The sequence below is a fragment of the Botryllus schlosseri genome, chromosome 9 (assembly GCF_051294905.1).
Source record: "Botryllus schlosseri isolate E-star chromosome 9, Bs_hap1, whole genome shotgun sequence".
Taxonomy (NCBI): domain Eukaryota; kingdom Metazoa; phylum Chordata; class Ascidiacea; order Stolidobranchia; family Styelidae; genus Botryllus; species Botryllus schlosseri.
The window spans coordinates 15,075,080-15,099,200 of NC_137244.1; the positions used below are offsets into that span (position 1 = coordinate 15,075,080).

The 24,121-nt window shown below is 40.4% G+C and overlaps 2 protein-coding genes across 3 annotated transcripts in view; both read right to left on the reverse strand.

Moving 5' to 3' along the window:
* LOC145446217 (uncharacterized) overlaps positions 1–24,121 on the reverse strand; it is a 182,931-nt gene that overhangs the window by 50,962 nt on the left and 107,848 nt on the right. The window lies entirely within an intron of this gene.
* On the reverse strand, positions 1,204–20,997 carry LOC145446234 (uncharacterized). 2 transcript variants are annotated; one of them, XM_080324480.1, is made up of 7 exons: positions 19,631–20,997; positions 16,465–16,590; positions 15,823–15,894; positions 15,483–15,648; positions 13,056–13,807; positions 12,346–12,498; positions 1,204–12,241 (listed from the first exon to the last, which is right to left on the reverse strand). In XM_080324480.1, exons 5-7 carry the CDS (start codon positions 13,792–13,794, stop codon positions 11,970–11,972), a joined length of 1,164 nt encoding a protein of 387 aa, XP_080180606.1. In that variant the 5' UTR covers positions 13,795–13,807; positions 15,483–15,648; positions 15,823–15,894; positions 16,465–16,590; positions 19,631–20,997; the 3' UTR covers positions 1,204–11,969. The 2 variants fall into 2 exon arrangements, with proteins under 2 accessions (XP_080180606.1, XP_080180605.1); XM_080324479.1 differs by having other exon boundaries at positions 16,465–20,997.

Genomic DNA, 24,121 nt, shown 5'->3' on the forward strand with positions numbered 1-24,121 from the left:
TGTTGTCTTTTTGAGTTCTTCCAATACTGTTTTCATCTTCTCATAAGTTATGTTTTTATCTTGTAATTTGGATTTTAGACTATGACGTGATATTCTTTTCTCTTCCCTTACTTCATTCTCTCTTACATTCTTTTCTCTTACCTTTCTTCATTCTCTCTTACAATGAAGAGTTTCTTAGTTTCTTTTTTAAGTCTGTCCCACCATTCTGTGATGCTGGTGACATTTCTCTTCTGACTTCTGTATATTTCATACATTTCTTCGAAGCTATTCTTTGTATATTCTTCGTCGTATATCGTTCGGTCGCTCTTCCGTATTCCCCTTCCCCACCTTTTCCTTTTTATATCCTTCAGGAATATGCAACTCATGTAATCGTGGTCCGATATATTATTGATTTTATAGATGAAGTTTCCAATCGCTTGTTCTAGATTCTTCGAAGTGTAGATTGTATCTATTCTTCTGGCTTGATTATATCTAGTTATTGTGTACATATTTCTTTATCTGGATTTCTTGATCTAAATGCGTCGATTATCTGATTCGTTTCTGTATATTTCATCCATATTTTTTCCGCTGGTCTCAGTTTAAAGTTACTTTTGTTTTTTACGTCTTTGATTGATGTCACTGCATTCACATCGCCACATATCATGAAGCTAATGTTTTTGTTCTTATCCTACTCATCTGTCAACTTTTTGAAGAAATCCCTTTGCTTTTTCCCGCCATTGGCCGGTGCGTACTCGTTCCAAATGTCTAGGGTTTCTTCAGCACTGTCTTTCGGCGTTAATTTGATTAGCTGGACTCAGTGTTTTATAATATTGTCCTGTTCTATTTGGTAGCTCTCTTCAACATCTTTCTTGTCTAGGACTAACGTTCCTAGGAAGTATCGTTTTGTTGAACCATCTTTCCCTATCCATCTCCGTGAGATGTCTAGGCAATTACTGTACACGGTATAGTTGTGTCTTCTGCCTAGTTTTTCTACCTTGTCGTTTTTGTTTATTTTATGGGTTTCCTGAATAGTAATTATATCAAATTTATTTCTAATTAGTACTTCTTACAGTTTCTTCTTATGTCTATGCACGCCATTTATATCAAAAGACAGTATCTTCATGTTTGGGAGTTTGAAGAATATATTAGGATCGTGGAGAAGTCGTTATGTTTTATGACTTTCGGGTTCCTTTTCAGGTTTATTTCCTTTCTTCTTCTTCTTCCTTCTTTTCTTGCTTGATTTGGGCATTTGCCATCTTTTGGTTATTCCATCTCGTTCCTCCTCCGTAAAGATTTCAGATGAGTCATCGGAATCATTCTCTTCGTTCTTATTGTGGACTGCTTGTGATGGCTGTTTTGATGTTGTTTCATCAGCCGAGTCTGGTCCCTCTGACGATAGATTCAAGCCGAGGTTTTCAATCACGGTGTCATCATTATCCGACTTTTCAGATTCACTATGGTTTTCTTCATCTTCTGTTTGAATCGCTTCTTTTTTAGTTTCTGTTTCTACGTTCTTTTCCTCTGCTTTTTCTGTTTCGTCTGCTTTAGTTGCATTCATTGTTGCCGCTTGTCTTGTCTGATTTCTTTCTGTTCAATAAGTTTTTTGTCATACTTAGGTAGTCTTCATTTCTCTTTTCGCAATTTGACTTCTCTTGTCCTTTTTCACTACAGTAGTGACATTTGATTTCATTCTTACACTCTTTTTGTGAATGCCCTCTTTCAAGCATCTCACACAGACCGGCACTTGGCTAATCATAGGCCGGAACACTTTGCAGATGTCTCTTCCTATTTTCACAAAGTTCGGTACTGTGTCTTCTTTATATTGCTTGACTTCGACAGCTCTATATAGCCGTTGTACATCTTTGTACCTTTGTGATTGATTTTTCTTATCTGTTTGATTTCGCCACATTTTAGTTTTTCGAAAGCTTTTCTGACCACATCATTTTTTATTCCCGTTGCTACTGCACGTACAAAGATCTCTACGGTGTTTGGGTACGTAATTTTTATAAAGGCTTCATGATTCTCAGTTTTGGTTTCTTTGCCCACTTTTTTAGTAGGTATTCACGAGTATCCTCTTTCAACTTATTTTTGAAGGTGATATTGAATGATCTATTACCATTCTGGAAGACACCCTCAATATCCGATTTTATTTCTTTCATGGTTTTTTCCGATTCTATTTCTTTCATGTTTTTTTCCCGAGTTTGTGACCTCAAACAGGTCCTTTATCGTGGCCTCGGTTTTAAAAACCAAGTATATGGTTCTTGGTTTAGCCTCGTCTGTGACATCTACTTTTTTGCTCCAGTCGAAATCATCTAATTCGACCGAGTTTTCCATATTTTGTGGATTCTTCGCCATCTTTCCCGTTTAGGTCAGCGCTCTCTGTTGCGAGCACTGAGACAGCGTTCCTAACCGCTAGATCAGGGGTTCTCAACCTGGGGGGCGCGGGAGGCTCTCAGGGGGGGCGTGAAAAAGTTTTGTCAATTTTGTCAATGTCTGTATAAATTGGAAGTAAACATATGTTTCATAACCATTCTGAAGAGTGAAGAGACGATTATTGAAGATTAAACTAAATTCGTATTATAGAAAGCTTGCCGAACTCAAACTCCAGCAGTCGCGCTCAACGGAGTATAGGCTGACTTCAACTTCATTTGAGCAAATTTTTGATATTCTTTGAAGATTTAGAGAAATTCCTACGTGCAAGTCATTCATTACTCTGCAGCTTTGGCAGTAGCCTAAATCTTTGTGCGCTAGGTAGCTGTTGTTGATAGCTGGCAAACTGCACTGCCTAAGACATACTTAGATGCAATATAGGTTACCCGGTTTCGCCCTCAATTTGGCTATAAATCAACACAATTTAATTAATTTCCAAAACTGATCAAATTTAGCATGACAGGACAGAACGACGCCTTTCTCTCTGTAGTCACTACCGGCGTCAGGATTAGTCTCAGTGCAACCTACCTTGAAATTAATTGATGTCATTTTCAATGTTTTTTTGTTATTTTCAAACAAGTTTCGGGAAGTTTGTCAGCAATGTAAAAGACTAAACAACTGTAATGCGGATTCAAAATTGGCGTAAGATATACCTCATGTATACTATTAGATGAGGGGTGGGCAGCCCGTACGGCAGCATGCGGCCGTAGAAGGGAATTTGTACGGCCGTCGACGCCTAATTCAATGAGTATGTGTTGGCAGCCGTAGACATGCAAATTGCAATTACGAATTCACTCCCGAATTTTCGAGAGATTTTATTTAATCTTGAAATTTTCTTCGCGCTCCGCGCAATTCAACAAGACTTCATTTTTCGATTTTAATGCAGTAGCACCCTTCTGACTTGGAGCAGGAATGGGAATCCTCAAGAAATAACAATTCATTCGCGGCTCTGAAAAATTTTCGCGCTTGGCGCGACAATATGCACTCCCAGCAACTATTCATAACATCGCCACTCGCGATTTCGGTGCGTACAATAGGCCGTTGTGAAAAGTAGAATAGTCTGGAGTTCACCAGGAATGGATATGGACAGTTTATCCATCGGTATTTTGCGTTCAGATCGTTCATTGCGGCTATGCGCTGCAATGCGGCCTTAGGCTACATAAGTAATCGAAATGCGGCCATGATTAGCAAGAAGGTTGCCCACTTCTGTATTAGATGATGTTTTTTTGACATGACGATAAATGTAAGGGGGGTCAGGGGGCGCGATTTTTTTGATCATCGCCAAGGGGGGCGCGTGTCAAAAAAGGTTGAGAACCGCTGCGCTAGATTTATTGCTGACGGAACAATCGCTTAAGCTGCTTCCTATTGTTATGTCTGGCGGAGAACGATGCCCTCTATTCAGAGATTCACAATTGAAGCTCTGTTCCTTTTAGCTCCTAAAACTATAGTTTTAGTGATAAATTTGTACAAGGAATTGTTTCTGCACTTGAATAACGAGATCTGCACGCTTCAGATTGTTACTCTCTGTTTAATTATCTATTGTTTGTACAGGTATGGTTACAGCGTCGTAAGCCGAGAGTAACAACAGCGGAGCCGCAAAATATCAATATATGCCGATAAATTAAAGCCCGGTCGGCCGTGAGCTGAAATGGGAATCTGAAGGATTCCTCAGAATACCCTATCGGTGGTAAGCTAGTTTGATGGATTCCGGCGCGCGAGAGGAAGAGTTCGTCTGCTAGCGTGTTAGGTAGGTAAGGCAGAAAAAACAAATCTGTACGTCGAAAATTCTAGGTCTAGGTACGACAGAAAAACAAATCTGTACGTAAAAAATTCTAGGTCTAGGTACGGCTTGACAAATCTAGATACAGTGTGTTCCACAGCGGTACAACCAAGTTTACTAGTTTCTGAAAAGAGAATCTAATAGACACCTGCCACTTGCTACAGATCTTGGAAAGCCTGGGGAAGCAGACTTTTTTATCGTGGTGACTTTGGTCATCCATATAATTATTTCTTATATCAAAATTTCAGTACAATAAAGTCGAGTAAAATTTGCATAAACACAAAAAGGGTGTAAATTCAATTTCTTTCCTTTGGATCCTTCGTCGTCATCGCTCAGCGTCATCATCCAGCATCGCTCATTCTCATCATCGTCATTCCTCCGTCGTCCCATTGCCCCAACTTGGTAAACTTTACAATTCTTTTTTTTTTGAAATTTCGTTGGTTTGACTGGATATGAATGGTGTTTCGATTACATTCAGGCTTCTCGGAGAATTGATGGGGGATACTGGGGGACAGCTTTCTCGAAAAGTTGGCGAGTAGTTCTTTTATTTCCCATTTCTTTTCTAGTGTTTACGGTGGTTACGAGATGTTGCAGTATTTCCACGTTAATACGGATCGCTCTGCTACACAGCAGGAGGAGTTTTTTGGGTGGGGGTTTTGGCCCCTCCGCGGTATTATTTTACTATGTTTTCCGACCTTTTTACAGGTTCTATTGTGTTTCTACATAGTTTTTGATCTTTTATAATATTTCTCGTGTTCGATCGTTTGGTGTGATCATTTTTATTCTTTTTTCTATCTTTCTTAGGATTTTCATCTCCACTCTTTTGTTTTCTGTCCTTTTATTGTCATAATCGAGCGCGATCTTCAGGTTTATTACTGTCTTTTTCATGATTGATGCAATGATCCAGTTAATTTCTCTCTTCCCAGTGTTGTACATTATTGAGTCGTTGTCTAGTTTTTGAGTCCCAACGTTTTTTCGATATTTTCTTCAATGTCTGCGATATATTTACATTCGGTGGATATATGTCTTGCACAGGCATTACTCGAGTTGCAAAATTGACCAGTCATTACTCGAGTTGCAAAAGTTACAATTCAGGAGTAATTTCCTGCCGTTGCTGTTATGTTCCGTTTTCTTCTTTTCTGTCCGAAGATGTATCCGTTGTGCGCGAATCGATAATTTATGATCATTTCGCTGTTAGTGATCAGATTTTTCCCCAAACACTTGGTTTTGGTTATTTTATTCCATTTTATTTTCTTTCCGTGTTGTGTTCGGAATTCTATCTTGTTTTCTTCGAGATTTTTTATTGCTTTGTAGAGTTCTTTATGGGAGCTTTCTCTCCACTCTTCCTCTTTCCATCCTAGTTTTTTCGCCAGATCTATACTATCCTTCCAGCTTTTGGTGTAGGATATTTGTGTCTGTCCTTGTTATTGTAGAGATTAGGCCGGATGGTTTTGATTTTGGTTCCGACCTCATATATGGCATATTTATGCCATATTTCGGTGGGTTTTTCAAGGTTTTTGAGTGTTGCGATTTTCTCAAGTTCAACTGTTCTTATTCGTGATTCTATATCTGGTATTCTGAGTCCTCCATTCTTTCTTTCGGCGATCAGCGTTTTCCGTGATAGTGTCCATTTTGTGGGGGTGTCATAGAAAATTTAAATATATTTTTTCGAGTTTTTTCTGGTCTTGTTTGCTCGGTGGTTTGCGTCTGTTCTTCAAGATTTTCGTTTTGTTGGCATTTATCTTTTTTGTGTCCATACTCTTTACAGAATAGGTACGCTGTCTCGTTAGGGCAATCTGCTGCATTGTGTCCTACTTTCAGGCATCTGTAGCATTTGTTTATTGCTTCGTCGGCATGGAGATATACCTTGCAGGGCGCTCTGCCTAAGTAGCCTATATGAAAGCTGGGATTTTTCCAGGTATGTAGTTGTCAATGATCACCTGGCGGTAGCCGTTATGTATTTTCGTACCTTTGTGGTGTTCCATGTATTTTCGTACCTTTGTGGTGTATCAATTTAACGTTTCGTATCGTCCCACATTCTAGTTGGTTGACCTTATGCATCACTTCATCGTTCTCCACTTCTGTGGGCACCGCCCTGATATCTATTTGTATTGCAGGAGGTTGCGGTTTGAGAAGGTATAGGATGCCGCTTTCCGTTCTTATTCCTTCTTCGGTATTTCTTAGGAAGGATTCCATCAAGCTTTCCACGGGGGATTCCTTGTAAAAAGAAAGGTTATAGGTAGCTCTTCCTATTAGAAAGATAGATGCTATCTCGTTTGTTTGTTCCCTCGTTTGTTTGTTCCATGAGTAAGGGATGCTTGATTATTGCATCTATTACTTCGGCTGCATTGATTTCTAGAGGTGTGACAATGTCTAGCGATCACGGCCTGTACCCGTAGATGATTCTATGCCAATTTTCATTCCGTAGAGCAGTGCTCTTCCACCTTTTTCGTCGTGGTACACCCTTGTAACATTTTCTCAAAACTCGTATACCCCTTACCATATAATACAACGATAACGCAGAAAGCTGCATTTTGATTACATATACAATACGCCCGGATTCCAGCGGGGAGTCGCCATGGCCCATGGACGACAAATACTCATATGAAATTTGATACTGGGAACTTAACACCGCGAAGAGCCCTTGTGATGTTCTGTGCCTTCACTTATTTCTTGAGATATGCCTTGCGTAAATTTTCTTATTGTAGAAGTAAAACATCCCAGCAGGCTTACAATATGTAATTTATGTACCAAAATCGCGAGTATAAATGTTAAAAAAATATACTAGAATTATGTGTCGCGCCGAGCGCGAAAATTTTGCCCCTTGAATGGATTTCATCGAAAATGTTGGTAGTTTCACATATTATTGTCAAAAGTTTATTCATTCTCAGTTCACGTGATCAGATTAACCCGTAGAGCTGATGGAGGGGGTCTTCGAAAATATTGGACACAATATTAATGATGATGCATCTTCCGGTTTTTATTAATCACTTAGTTGCATGTTGTTATTTCTTGGCCTCCCACCAGGATTGTTTGTATTGTTAATATTAATATTTCTGTTACACATCAATGACAGTGGCGGTAATCGCATATTTAGAATTTGTGCGCCACGACAGTGCATTTCTTAAAGTTTAGTGTCTTTGCTTTGGGTAATGAGGACGACTTTCGGTTGCACGCGCACTCCCTTACTCTTCATTCTCTCTCTCTAACGTGCGTCCACTTTCAGGACTATGCTGCTGACTTTGGAGCTCAGCTCACTCTTCTTCTAGCTAGGCTTTTCAAGACGCTACGACGGCGACGAGGAGCCTAGATAAACCTCCGACACATAGAAACATGGCTGAGCCGATACTCGAACCATCAACAATTGGTTGCATCATAGTGTCCTATATGGTGTCGACACAAGCAAATCGCACGGTTCAATGAAATTGTATCACGTCACAGTTTCCATTTGGCTACAGGCAATTTGACGGTTATCTTTGACCGGCTTGCCGAGCAATAAATTTGATGAATCGGGTATCAATCGAAAGCTGACTCTGCACTGATTACGAAAATATAAATTTTATTCCACTCATGGCCCTGGAACCCCCACAATCAGCCCCAAATTATTCATTGTTGAGTAGATTAGCGGTGTGACGCAACAATGCTGTCTGGCCAAACGAGAGAGAAACTCAAGAGCAAGGATGCGGCCGAGCAGCGAGAGTGGGATCAGCTGACGTCGCGGCAATAGCTATGTGCAATCGCGTCGCAGAGAAACGCTGCGCTGTAGATACTTTTTCTATTTGCTTCGGTACAAGCGAGCACGCCTTATCAGCCTTTCGTTGACTTTTAAGGGTAGAACTGGGTCCACAGAATGTATTAGGGCCCTACCAATTTTCGCGCATTATCCTTCAACTGATAGAGATATTTAGGCTACGTCTAAATTGTCTACATTGGATATGTCACATTATTATGATATCGATTGCCTTAGCCCGCTAGTTGCGTAGGGCTCCAGAGACGCGTGGCGCTGTTGATACTTTCTCTAGGCGCTTCGCTAAAAGCGAGCACACATTACCAGCCTTTCCTTGATTTGTAAGGGTAGAACTGGGTCCACAGAATGTATTTGGTCCCTACCAATTTTCGCGCAATATCCTTCAGCTGATAGAGATATGTAGGCTACGTCTAAGTAGTCTACATTGGATATGTCAGATTATTATGATATCGATTACCTTAGCCCGCTTGTTGCGTAGGGCTCCAGAGATGCGTGGCGCCGTTGATACTTTCTATAGGCGCTTCGCTAAAAGCGAGCACACATTACCAGCCTTTCCTTGATTTGTAAAGGTAGAACTGGGTCCACAGAATGTATTTGGGACCTACGAATTTTCCTGCAATATCCTTCAACTTATAGAGATCCTTCCATCCAAGTATAGCTAGGTTAGTTATCTATAATTGCACATAGCTATTGCCGCGACGTCAGCTGATCCCACTCTCGCCGCTCGGCCGCATCCTTGCTCTTGAGTTTCTCTCTCGTTTCGCCAGACAGCATTGTTGCGTCACACTGCCAATCTACTCAACAATGAATAATTTGGGGCTGATTGTGGGGGTTCCAGGGCCATGAGTGGAATAAAATTTATATTTTCGTAATCAGGGCAGAGTTAGCTTTCGATTGATATCCGATTCATCAAATTTATTGCTCGGCAAGCCGGTCAAAAATAACCGTCAAATTGCCTGTAGCCAAATGGAAATTGTGACGTGATACAATTTCATTGAACCGTGAGATTTGCTTGTGTCGACACCATATAGGACACTATGGTTGCATAATGACGGCCGCCAACACACGCTAATTTAAATATGTGTCGAAGGTCGCAAAATTATGTGTTTGCGGCTGAAAGAGGCCGTACGTCCGCAGGTTGAGCACCCCTGGCCTAGCCAAAATAAGGATGCACATTTGAGAAAGGCTGCAACGCATAGTAAATGCTAAATACGAACCAGGGCTCAAGGTTACTGGATCACCATCTAACGCAGTGGTTCGCAAACTCGACCCCCTGGCTGCGCAAGCATCTATTCTGCGCTATTCATAAGCTTGACATAGGAAGCACCAATTCAAAATGTTTGAGCTGTAGCGGTGGTTTCCCCGAGAATCATTCAGATAACGCAAGCTGAACACATTATTACTCCACCCTGCTCTACTCGAAAAGGGTGTCCGGTCAATACCGAGAATGGACATTACCGAGAATGGACAATACCGAGAACGGACACCACCGAGAATGAACATTACCGAGAATGCAATACATGCAATGCAGGCATGTTTGCATATGAACAGGTCGAGTGTGTACATAACGGCGTTGCCACATTCGGTATCGACTCTCAGGTATAAATTTCTCGAAGACTTCCGTTACATTAAGCTAGATTCTTGGCATTGGCCATTCTCGGTAATGTCCATTCTCGGTAATGTCCGTTCTCGGTAATGCCCGTTCTCGGTAATGTCCATTCTCGGTAATAGCATTCTCGGTAATGTCCATCTCGGTTATAGTATGTAACCCTCGAAAAGGAAGTAATAAGTCCATTACCAAAGGTTAACTGATGAGAAACATTTGCTTATGACATCACTTTGTACGATATTACACATCCAGTCAATCTGTTTTGAAGCGTAAACTTGCGTATATAGTGTAATAGCTATAGTCATCGTATCATCGGTTCATCATAATGTGGATCTGGTACACCCCTACACCCAGTCCGAGTGGTACACACTTCAAAAATTATGGTGCACCCTGGGGTGTACGAAACACCCGGTTGAAGAGCACTGGCCATATTGCTCATTAACATGTGCGTCAACCTGTACTGACGCATAAACCTGCCTTTGTGATAGCTAGCCATCGGCTCATTGTAATTCGGATCCGGTACACCCCATCCGAGTGGTACACCCTTTGAAAATTCAGGTACACCCTAGGGTGTACGAAAACCCCGGTTGAAGAGCACTGCCGAGTAGAGCACTTGCGTAGGCCATTTCACAAGCAATCTACGTTCGTATGGCCTAGTAAGGCTTGTAAAGCTTCAATTCTATCGTTCTATTCTTCAATTATATCGTGTTTCAGAAGCCGAAACTACAGCAAATGCGAAACTATAATATCGCTTTCGGTAAGGCTACAGTCGTACGATGTATGACTAGTCGCCTAGACTTCGCACGAGAAGATAATTAGGTCGTACGATACACAAAGGCGTCGTGTATCGCAGACAGAAGAGAGGCTTGACTCAAGAGAGAGTCAAGACTCTAAAGAAAAGACTCAACAAGTCATGACTATCGAAGACGAGTCAAGACCCGAAGAGGAAAGACTCGACGAGAATTGACTCCGAAGAAGAGTCAAGACTAGAAGAGCGAGGAACAGACTCCAACGAGACTTGACTCGAGAAGAAGAGTCAAGTCTCGAGGAGGAAGGTGACTCGAAGTAGAAATGGAAATCCATCGAAGAAGTAGACGTGAAGTAAGTGGCCTAGGCGACAGAGTGCTAATCTAGTTGCGGCAAGCAGTGCTACAATCTATTTCTAAGGCTTACGGCTAGGCTTAGTCTGAGTATATAATAGTATTTGTGATGGGTGCGACGTACCACAACCATTGTGTCAGTGAAAAGTGACAAGGTACGGTACTTTAAATTCTTGTTCTGGCGCAAATGCATCCTGTATTTGACTTATTTGAAGTGTGACATGTGACCAACGAGAAATGGACAAACATGGCACCAACAAATACGTTTTGGCTCTCCGCTCTCAAGCCACCGCTAGATTGTATTTGCAATGACCTTTGACGGATCAGTATTTGTCAAAGAAAGCTAATTACGTCTTGTGCTCCTGGCTCATGACAATTTGCCATTCTGATTTATAAGACCACGGACCATGCTTCTTGATTAGCAAAATTCTTCGTAAAAACAAAACCAGAAAAACTGATGCATCAAAAACTGTCATAAAAAGCACAATGTGTCTTTCAAGAAGTGTTTGTTGGTCTCAGTTTTGAGACCGAATAATCTTAACAATCCAATATGGTCTTAAAAAGTTTGATCAGTCCTAATTTTAAGACCAAATAATCTTGACAATTTAATATGGTCTTATAAAGCTGAATCAGTCTTAATTTTAAGACCGAATAATCTCGACAGACAATCCATTATGGTCTTGAAAAGTTTGATCAGTCTTAATTTCAAGACAGAATAATCTTGACAATTCAATATGGTCTTAAAAAGTTTGATCCGTCTTAATTTTAAGACCGAATAACCTTGACAATTTAATATTGTCTTGAAAAGCTGAATCAGTCTCGATTTTAAGACCTCACTTCATCAGTAAGACTAAATTTGCTGAAAATGAGACGAAATCTTCTCACTGTCTTAAATTTGAGACCAAAATTGCAAATTTTTTTTTTAGTGTTGGACCTTGGCATTACTTTGCAGCGGAGCAGATCTTTTTGCTTCTCACAAAGTATGACATCGAACATTGCCCTGATGATCTCTTTTTGGATGCAATTTATCCATCTTTATTATGGGTGCAAAAATGTGATGTGCCACTGAGCTTCTCTAGTTTGAATGGGCCATCATACTGTAGAAACAGTGACACAAACAAATCCAGATTCTCACAGGAGCGATTGGGCATGGTAAAATTGTTCAACATTCTACTTTCATCGTCCTTTATATCCACAAGTTTCGGTTTCTTTTCAGCATAAAGAGCTTTATTTACTTTCTTCAATAACACAAGCCATTCCACTGCACAACAAGACTGGACTATTTTCGCTCTGGCTTGGTGGTTACTGACGTGTGATTGGTAGTTATTCAGTTACAAAAGTCATGCTTATTAATAAAGATTTTGGCCGTAACGAAAAAGTACTCATCCGGCTCCAATCCGGTGCGGCCAAAATTGAAAAAATCCGGCCGGATATCCAATCCGGCTCCGGTCCATGCTCCGCACTACCAGGTATCCGCACTCTGTGCCAGCAGTATATCACCACAATCAGGTAGGGCACCAAGTTGATCAAAGCCCAGGACATTCCAATCATGTACATGTAGTAGAAGTAAAACTTCACATCGGTGGCAACGCTGGCTGAAAGAAAAAGGAACTTCTGGTGATATTGATTAAAATAGTGCTGAATGAAATACCGCTACAGATATTGCAGTAGCACCATCATATAGAATGCACTGTCTTACCTTTCACAAGAGCGTATATAATAGTGACAAACATAATGGCGAACATGATGAAATGCATGTAGCAAGCTCGGGCATCTTTCTTCCTAAATCCAACTTGAGACGATTTGTCCTCGCCTTCGGCTTTCTTTTTCGTTGTTTTGAACGTTAGTTCACCTGAAAATCAGTGTCAGTTTGAATACTTCGAAACAATAACAGTAAAGCGTAGGCGGGTAAAAAATTTGGAAAGGGTGAATTGAAAATTTCGGGGCGACGACATCGGTGTCTGATTGTACAGTACATCAAACTTATACAGCTGAACCGGTGCGATGTCAAAAATCCACAATAAGACTAATTTCAAGTAGGCCTATCTACTATTATGGATTATTTGGACGTTTTTGTTTTATCGAGTGGATTTGCTTTATTATACCGATTCCCTCTGCTGCATTCATGAATCAACCAATTACTGGAATTCATAGTCGAACACGACGACCCTTCAAAGATGATAATCATGGCAGAGCACTCGTTTTGGCCGCCTTACACACTAGCGCTTTATCTTGTTTTATACAACACGAAGTTTCCATGAAACGATTGTGATGTCATTGATTCGGAACAGCGATAGAGCTCTACGCAATTGAACTATTGCTTATTCGAGCAATGACTGTAGCGCTAGCATCAACCAGCCAACATCCTTAATATACAAACAGTAGGATGAGTTAAGAGAAGTAGATTACATTTGCCTTTTAAAAGTTTCGTACCGACGATACGACGCACTTCGTTGAAATACGTAAACCACAGATTCGTAGACGCGAGTTCGCCGTTCCTCATATCTCTCACGCCGAACTTGGGCGGCGGGAAGAGCAGCAAGATGTTTCCCAGCATGTAGTAAATAAAAAAGGCAAAGGCGAACTCAAGCCCGATGCTCGACACGGGCCACAGACCGAAGAAAATAGCCCAAGCCGGAACAAGTTGGGAAAACGGAATCGAAATGGAAGCGCAGAAGTAGTTGAATCCACAAGAGCTGTAGAATAGACGCTGCGAGAGAGACAATCCGGACTGCATGAGCGGGAATTCGTCCAGGAAGATCTGCAAGTTTCCTTTGCACCAACGCGAACGCTGCTTGAAAATCTCGGTGATGTCGTGAGGCGACTGTCCGATGGCCAGTACTTCGTGATGGTAAGCCACACCCCAGCCCATGGTACAAAGACGGAGAGATAGAAGCGTGTCCTCGGCCAGACACCCGACAGGAAAGTACCCCACGTCTTTCAAGGCGTCGGCTCTGACGACGAAGTTGGTGCCGCAGCAATTGACAGCGCTCCATCTGTCCAAGCTAGGCTCGATACGATGAAAAAAGGAGACGTTAAGATGGTCCCACACGTCTTCGTCGATATTGACATTGTAAAAAAACTGCGGGGTTTGGACGAGTCTGAGCGGTCGGGTACGTTTTTCCGAGAATACAGGCAGTCCTCGCATCAGATAGTTACGCCTGAAAATCATAGGATACGGATTCATAAATATCCGAGGGTCCATCGAATCAAGACGGTCGCGGCGACGCTTTGTCTATCGCTTGTATACACGACTTTTGATGCAGGTTCTCGCATAGGACATTAACGAAGTACTTTTATTTCTTCGGAGTACTCAGAGTAGGTTTTGCCTTCTTGCACTGCTTACTCAAGTGGTTATGTATTTGACTATACTTCCTCTTCTACTCCAATTAAAATTTTCAATTTATTAGGAAAAATTTAAAAAATAGAATTCTAATTGTTCAGCCAACCCCATGAAATTGTTGAGCTCTGTTCAAATTTTTTTTTAATTTTTCCTAATAAATTAAAAATTTTAATTGGATCTGTGGAGTCCTATACTTATTAGAATTGAACCAAATTTGGTGTGCAGCGTTTTTAAGGTAACCTGACAATTTAATCAGTGAATGGCAGGAATCCGAAAAAAAAACTTAGTTCTGAACAGCCCTAGCCTGCCGCACTTCTGAAGAACCTTTGCGCCTAACTACGTGACCTAGTCGTTCTGACGAAGACTCCTTGGTTAATTTGAGTAATTTCAGCCCCAACAAGGCAACATTCACCGACTACGTTATCCAATTGAATAGTATATTCATATTGAAATGAACCCGAATATTTGCGACTGACACTCGTCAGGGTTAATCGTCAGCAACTAGTAGAGAATTGGAAAGAACATTGTATATCAACAATCGTATCACAAAATATGACGTCACCAGCATGAAATTTCAAACGAGAGAGCGTTCAATGTACTATTTTAGGTGGTACACGAACTCCTTTTGTTGACAGAGTTTTGGTTGGTGTATTTTGATAAAAGTCGACTCCAAGGCACACAAATGGAATTGTGAACGGCCCCGCCCAACGATTCGAAATCGGTCGTCTCGATAATTATTCGCACAAATCGGATTATCTAACACAGTGGTTCCCAACGTGGGCGATATCGCCCCCCAGGGGGCGATTTGGCGGTCTAGGGGGGCGAAAATGACGAAGGGGGCGACAGGGGGGCTAAAATGGACAATGGGGGCGATGGGGGGGGGCGAAAATAGAGAAGGGGGCGATAGGGGGGCGATAACGCGCCAAATCGGCTGACCTGATGGGGCGAAAAAGGTTGGGAACCACTGATCTAACAGATGTTTGCCCTGGCAGAATTAATCGCCTTGATCGGTCAGCATCAATCTTAAGCGGATGAGTTAAGGGTGAGCTTTTCACTGAGCGTGATGCACGTGTTCTGATAAATCTGGGGACATGTTGGTTTATGCGTTCGTGCAGACGTTTTGACTTTCTTCCCAAGTAGCCACAATCACAGTGGCACTTATATTCGTACACTACATTGCTTTGTTGGAGAGCAGGGAGAACGTCTTTGCGTGTTGAAGGGAGCAGTTGTGTTGTTGTAAAAATCACATTGGTTTTGACTGTGTCGCTACACTTACTGACCGCAGAAATCAATTGTTTTTCAAAACCCCGAGCATTGAACGTTCTCTTTTTCATGCTGGTGACGTCATATTTTGTGATACGATTGTTGATATACAATGTTCTTTCCAATTCTCTACTAGCTGCTGACGATTACCCCTGACGAGTGTCAGCCGAAAATATTCGGGTTCATTTCAATATGAATATACTATTCAATTGTATATTGAAGTGCTGTACCTCTAAGAAACTCTTCGACTACGTTATCGTAAAATCCGATCCTGTAGTTGTGTTTTGCATTGGCCTTTTGCCATCTCTCGCCAGGCTGGTAGCAGATGATAGTGTGCTCGGGTCTTCCCAATAGCCACTTCTGTTATATCTCCTAGCAGGCATCGTTCTTGAAGGACTTTGAAATATGCAGTTTGTTAAATTAGTGTCTTAGAGATTGTACCCGACCGGTGATATGGCATTCCAAGATCACCTTTTATGCATATGATCTATATAGCTGCTGGAATTGACCTCTTTGATTATAGCATGCTAAACTGTAATCATGGCTGATAAAAACTAAAGCATGATTTACTTGGAACTTGAGTTTTCATCCGTATCTTCGATAAATGATCCATTGTGGAACCCGTTATCGCCGTTGCATGGTCTACGAAAGAAAAAGTTTGGAAATGTTATGAAAGTAATTTTAGAATGGCATGGACGATTTGCGAAGAAGTGAGAAAATGTTCCTGTTCACAACCAGTATATTTCCAGTAAATTCTATACAGCCCGAGGGTAGTCAATCGAACTTGATGGCGTATGCGTTCAATTTGACTACAGTAATAACTATACCTTCTGAATAATCCTATCTTAAAAATAACGAAGACGTTAATATGGCATTGCACAGGTCTGCTTCGTATTATTGTTTAACTTTGATATTGCTTGACGTTTTAAAGCATGAAGATAACGTTTGCCAGTACTCAATCCTTTAATTTGAAAGTTTTTCCAACGCTTTCGGGATACTTGATTGCGCGCAGAATAGCAATATGTTCGTCAATATGTTAGGCTAATCTTAGAATGATATAAAGACAGGTATGGTATTCTTCTCCTAATTCTTGTAAGGAATAGGCAAAATACAACTACATAGCGTCTACTTTGTCAAATATCTTCAGAATTCACATAATGCATATTTCGCACAGCTTTACTCTTACTTTAAGCATATTATTGTGACACTAACCATGGCAGAAGTGTGGCGAGAAGGTCAATCCACTCTCGCTGCTTCGATATGGAGCCGAGCTTTGAAATGTAAATTGTAAACCATCATTCGCCATGTCCAGTCCCCCAGATATAAAACTGTTTCAATCTAGAAAGTATCATCCCGATGGCTATATTATTCGCATAAAGCAATATACGGCGAGACATGATTTGAGACCATAATCGTTCTATAGGTTCCAAGGGTAGGCTATTTACTGTGGAATCCTTACTTTGCTGCTTGTACCGATTTCACAAGTTTTTTTAACGCTGTATTTGATGGATTTGAACAGCTGAGGTAACACTCTTATCGCGGCTCTTCTCATGGTCATATATTAGAATCACAGGAAACTCTGAAATATGAAATCGAGTGTCCTATTTTGTTTTATCTCTTCAATTTGTAAATTTTCTTCGCCCTTCGTACGATTTCCTTCCATCTCCCTCCGCAATATACGCAGCTATTATAGAACTTGGTTCAAATGTACGCCATTGCAAAAGTGTAATAGAATGTCTTTCTTATGTGGTTCCTTCTTCTTTCATTATTAATAATATATCGCAGCATTTGAGCCTAATGTAATCCAACCATATTGGGGCCCGATACAATGCTCTTAATATTCTGATAATATCAATGGCCACGACGGTGTTATCGATAGGGCATTGGGCACCGTCACCCTGGAAAATTTGACATTCATCCAAAATTGAGAAAAGCTTGAAGTGGTGATGTGAATCGAAGTAGCGTAACCGCAAAATTTAGGCAGTTGTCGATTAAAAATAATATATCTTTCGCCTAGCTAGCCCCAATCGTGGCCTCATTGGCATCCAGATCAGAGTTAGATCAATTACAATAATTCAGTTCAATTACAATCACAATGACTTCCTTGCATGTTTCAATAACAGTACAATTACAATTACCACATGCTAAAAATATCAAATTACAATTACAATTACTTTTAAACACGTAATTGAATCGGCAGAGAGGTGCTCTTTGACAACCGTTAAATAGCAACAGTCACAAGCTATTCATGTTTCATTCGTGATACGTAGAATAGCCTTTAATTTAAAAAAAAATCGAAAGTTTTCGAGCTACTCCTAATCATCAGTACTGAAAAATACAAACACAGAAAAATTTGAAGCGACTGTTAACAACCCTAGGTACTGGCAACGACTAACAACGAATAGGCTACAAGACACTGACAGGCAATGAAATGTAATCACACGAATACACAGAGCTGAGTAAGGCAAATAAAATGTAATTGGTTTCGACAGAATGACTCGATTCAAGTCGAGTTATCAGAAAAATCATGACCCGAGTCGTGTCTTGACACGGGTCATTACAGCCCTGCAGTTTAGCATTGCTGAATTATCTGGATAACGAAGCACGCATAGCAGACCTATGTAAATAGCCTAATTATTTTATGTCGTGCTTGTCAGGTTTAAATAACAATGTACTGTAATTAAAATTGTAATTAAATTAGCCAAAATTTTTATCAAATTACAATTACAATTACGTGAAAAAATGTAATTCCATACTTTCAACACAATTACAAATTACAATTGATCCAACTCTGATCCAGATAAGGTTTATTCGGTCCTGACTTTCTACTAACACCAATCATGGCCTCATTTCCAGTTAAGGGGTATTATATATGTGTTCGTATTGTCGCGGTAGCTAAGCTATTACGAGCTACAACCAGCTCTGAGAATAAGACAAAATTTGGACAAAATCTTAAAAGAATGACAGTTTTTATAAATTTAAGGGCAATGTATTTTTACAAGACACCGCCCATCAAAATTGCGACAGGTCGTATGAATACGGACGGCATGACAACGCTGGATAATAGGCCTTGTCGATAAAATTTCACCGCTACTTTGACACAGGCTGCACACTAATCTCACCCGTTTCCTATTTTGATACGACGAATCCTGATTGATGGAGATATGTCTTGTGTAGTTACAAACCTCTTGTTGCCAATCTATCGGATATTGCCTATTTTTCGACCAGGGAATTAAGCGATGCGTTCGGGAGCTATGCATACCATTCTCTGCTGTAGCCAGATATAACGTGCGACCTCGAAATTATGCAGGTAGGTAAAGTATAATTTTTGTTCCTTGTAGACTGTCATTGGGCTCGAATATGAGTGAAATGTTCAAATAAATTTACATATACAAGCATGTATGAGAAAATAAAGTATAATGATCCCCATATTCAATTGAGTGTCCTAATCGCCTTGCGGGACTGCTCTGTCCAAGTTTAACAGTACGAAACCACAATATTAAGATCCATTTCCGCCATACGCCACAGTTATCCGAGTCGTTCATTAAACCAGCAGATTGTTCATGAGCATCAACCAGGGTTGTAATGACTCGAGTCCGACTCGAGTCACGATTTTCTGATGACTCGACTTGACTCGGGTCATTTTCTCAAAATACGGAAATGAATCGACTCGATTCGAGTTGATCTGTATATTGACTCGACTTGGACTTGAGTCACCGACATTTCATTGTAATTTCCAAGAATAGTAAAGTAACCACGCTATTGGGATTACGTCTATTGGTACTGGTACTTGAAAATGCGACCAGAAACTGCTAAAAGTCAGGAGAATTAATATGTTATATATACGAACCAATCGATATCAACAAACAGAGTTACAAAAGTGGATTTACAAGACTTTAACTGGAAACTGAGCAGTCAACACAATGACTTGGACTCGGACTCGAGTCATAATACCATGACTCGTCCTCGGCCCTCTGTTCGCTGACTTGGACTCGAACTTGAATCGGTGGTGAGTTGATAATGACTCGACTTGACTCGAGTCAAAACCATAAAAGTGATATTGACTTGTGACTCGGAGCCTTGTGACTTGGTTACAGCCCCTGGCATTAACCAGTATTCCTTATCTGACACAATCTCAAATTATATATTGAAATGTGTAGATCCATTTAAAAGACCGCATTCCCTTATTTGGTAAACTTACCAACCAGCATCCACAATATTTAGGCATACACTGCTTATATTAGTAATGTTTTTCTTTATTCATAACCATCCAACATTCTCAAAGGCAATACCACGTCAATTTAATAATCCACGGCTTAGATGACTGTAGTAGACTAAGTAATCATTCGTATAATCATCAAGATAAACAGCTCCATACCCGGTTGCGATTTCTGCTTGTCATGACGACTAAGAATTAGGGATGGTGTGAACGTGAGGTTCACGTTCGCGTTCTGTGTGTGAGCCTCGGAAATTTAGAGGTTCGCGTTCACAACAGAACCTTGGTAGGTTCTGCACTGTGAACCTTTCAATTTTTTACGTCACCTCAGCATCTTTGCTTGAAAGTCTTCCCATTTCAACTTCGAGCCACTCTCTGTGTGGAGCTGGCAGCATGGAAATTAACTCAGCACTAAACGAGCATGCACCTTGCCAATTTCAAATATTTTACTCGTTTTCTTACAAAAGTTAGCTCAAGATATTCGGCTCTCCGTTTTGAATATTTAGTAACTATCTGTTGTGGCCGGCAATCACATAAAATCAAGAACGAAATACACTACATGTAGCTACTTGTTGAATCGTGCTCACTCAATTATTTACATCAAAAAAATTGGTATGAATAAGGCACGTTTTGCTTGTGCAAGCTTGTGCAAGTTCCCATGCATAAATTTCCGGACTTCAATATCAGTAGCAAGTGAAGAATCCGGGTTTTCACTCTGATCAACATCTATGCAGCAATCGTCTGACGCCTTCAGAATACATTGTCCAGTCTAACCTAGATCGTTAAGGCGTAAACATATATCCCCCTGCGAAGACGTTGTCGGAATTGTTGACCAAGCGACGGGAGATATCGGTTTTATGGAATTAATATAGCATTTGATCATTTTATTTGATATATTTAGGGATACTGAAAATGTCGGTGTGTACTTATATATCACTCGAATGCTTTCATAATGTAGCCTGAGTCGTCTCTATATCTTAAGGTATGTACGTTGATGTACTACTTCACGGAAATATAGGGTTCGAATTAGCATTATGACGCCACGTGACGTCATGAGGTTCACGTTCGCGTTCACACAGAACCTTTCAAAAAGGTTCGCGTTCACACGAACCTGAATCTTTCAGGGGTTCACACCATCCCTACCAAGAATGGTTAAAAATCACTCCTGTGCAGAATGGTGAAGATTGAGACTTGAATACAATAATTTGTATTCGCACCTCTCCACTGCAAAAGAATAGCGTATTTTGTTAGCACCGGATAATCGAAATTCCAACGCGCCTGTAAGCTGAACAATATCATTTACAACTTATCCTCAACTGTAACCTCGATGTTATTTCGTGATAGCTCATTACTGCCATGAAAATTAGGTTTTGAACATTTAAATAACGAAGCTATAAATCTTGAACTATACCAAAAGAAATATCTGCCTGTCCATTCCATCTCCGACTACGACTACGAGTACATCCTTCTGTGGTGTCATCAGGTGGGGAACAGACAAGGGCGATCACGTTGCGCATGCGTGATCAAGATTGTCAACACCGGACCTCAAATAAAGTAGAGCGGGTTTAGCAGACTTTTATTTTGCCTTGGGCGGCTGTGTTATAACATCAGCGAGCTGTGGTTTCACTTGTGAAGCGTCCCGTTGATTCGATAAATAAGAAAGCGCCTATCCGTATTCGATGGTACCAGTATTTACTCTCGTTATGCAACTCTTAACTACATTTTATCATTAGATTTAAAGAGATAATGAATGCAACTTTCTGAAAATAGGTGACGCGTTTCCAGTCCAACGCTGCAGACCTGCACATCTTCTTTTGGTGGTATTGTATAATTGGAAGGTCACCAAGCGCATATATGACAGCGTAGTAGATTTCAACATAAATCGAATGAACTAAAAGTGATACTAAATTGTTTGACAAGTGTCTTTTGTAAATGTATATAGGTTTGCAAATTGCTTCAATTAATGCCGTACTTGTACAATGTATAGAGTGCAATGTACATTGCAACAAAATGTGTTTGAGTGAATATCGATGACATATTCATTACGTATGGCTCCCGTATTCATCTGCCATAGAGCGGGAAGTCGGGTTCTGATTTTAGGGTCGGAATCGGGATCGGAATTGAAATGTTTCTCGCTTGATTCGGTCCGATCAGAAGCTAATTTCTACTTTGTAATATGTATAGATTTCTTTACAGACTGTCATTCGTTATTGTGAGCGGTGTAATAGCTTTGTATGACACGTATGACTGACTGGTCGCCAAGGTGGTATCAGGAATTATAAGCTAACGGTCAACCCAGGAATCTTCTTTTATGGATTTTTACTTAAAATGAATATTACGGCGACAAGCACAGGAAGTGCAACCTAGGGAATGAATTACGGATTACCCGTTGAAGCTATTAAGCTAAATTACTATTCCTATATACAATTCCCGTAAACTCCAGGGTTTTGTTTTCAATTACTTGTTCAGTCGGGGTGTTCAAAATTGACTTTTTTCTCAAATTGTGCTGGCTACGTTACCTAATTCATATTATATAAATCAACAATACAATGTTCTTTCCAATTCTCTACTAGTTGCTGACGATTACCCATGAAAAGTGTCAGCCGAAAATATTCGGGCTTATTTCAATATGAATATGCCATTCAACTATATCAACAATCGTATCACAAAATATGACGTCACCAGCAGATTTCGCGTCGCTGGGAGGGGCCGTTCATACTTCCATTTGTGTGCCTTGGAGTCGACTTTTATCAAAATACACCAACCCAAACTATGTCAACAAAATGAGTTCATGTACCACCTGAAAATAGTACATTGAACGCTCTCTCGTTTGAAATTTCATGCTGGTGACGTCATATTTTGTGATACGAATGTTGATATACAATGTTCTTTTCAATTCTCTACTAGTTGCTGACGATTACCCCTGACGAGTGTCAGCCGAAAATAGTCGGGTTTATTTCAAGATTAGTATACGATTCAATTGTATATTGAAGTCCTGTACCTCCAAGAAGCTCTTCAGAGCATTTATTACAACAGCTTTCCTACCATTGCTATGCTTGGCCTAGAAAGGCTGCATCTAGACACCAGCAAGCAGAGGTGATCTCTAATAAAGTTAGTCTACTCTTTCAGAGTACTCAAATTGCTTCTGCTTACACTGATAACTTGAGTGGTTATGATTGTTAACTTCAGCACTTCAGAAATTTTCAGATTTCAGGCAAAGCCAGGCCTAGAATACTTAGTTTTACTTGATCGGAAATCGCTACTTCTGCTTTTACTGTGATATTACAGTGGGTATTTATGAAGTTACTTCTACTTCTACTTGAATGCCAACTGTGACTACTTTTACCACATCTTCCTATAGGCTATGAAAAATAGATCGATATGCCCAGTCCAAGAGTCGCAGATTATAGTTCTTTCACTCCCTACTGCCATATTGTGACGTCAAGAAAATTGTCGATATTTTTTACCTCTAATGGCTGATACCGATATTTCGTTCAAAGTGTGATATCGAATCGACATTATCGGTGAACCGATAAACATCGGTCGGATTCTACGTCTCAGTATGAGTAATATTTATTGAGTGGACTCAGGTATTTAAGTGTAATTGCTTGAATAAAGTGATTAACTGGAATATTTACTTCGGTGATAACGTATTTGCTTACGAAAGTAGAAGTCTGTTACCTACCAAATGTACGTCACTCTACTCTGATATGCCTCCGGCGATTAATGTTCTATATCTGCTAGGGATAATGTGAACGCGAGGTTCACGTTCGAATTCTCTGTGTGAACCAGAGTTGGATCAATTGTAATTTGTAATTGTAATTTAATGTAATTATTACATATTTCAATGTAATTGTAATGTAATTGTAATTGAAGCATTTTTATTTTGTGTAATTGTAATTGTAATTGTAGTTTGACAAAATTTTTGCTCAATTACAATTTCAATTACATTAAATTGCTATTGAGACCTGACAAGCACACATAAAATAATTGACTTATAATGCATTTTCTTTAAATGTCGACCAGGAATTTGGTGGATCCATTCGCGGAAGCCCTTGACTGCGCCCTTGCGGGCGAAGTTTTTTTTATTTTTACCGCTATGCTGGCCTCGGCTGCCATTGTATACAATTTTTAGATTACTAACCAACGGATGGATTCGCAACACGTGACTCACGATTAAATACGCCGAGAAGCGAACTGCTGAGCCGGCTAAAAGCAGCAGAATTGATACTCCCATAGCTGGCGATCAAAGCGTAGAAATTTGATATGTATGGTCCTAATCGAAAGCTAGTGTCGCACTGATTCCGCAATAAAAGTATATTTCCAGGCACTGGTACCATCCCAAAATAGTCGTGAAAGTCTGGGAATCGGCATTGTTCTGAACAATCGCTGGGCGTAATTGGTAATTGTTGTGGTCATGCTGCTGCAGCGCTCTCACTTTTCAGAACAGTCGGCCTTAAACGGCTATTTTGGAGCAGTTACATTGCCCTGACGAGATTTTATTTTGTATTTTCGGAATTAGTATATCAATAGCTTACGATAAAGACCAGATGAATCTAATTTGGACGCATGGATCGCCAGCTCTAGGACTACAAAGTTTGCTGCTTTTAACCGGATCTGCAGTACGCTTGTCGGTGCATTCATCCGTGACTC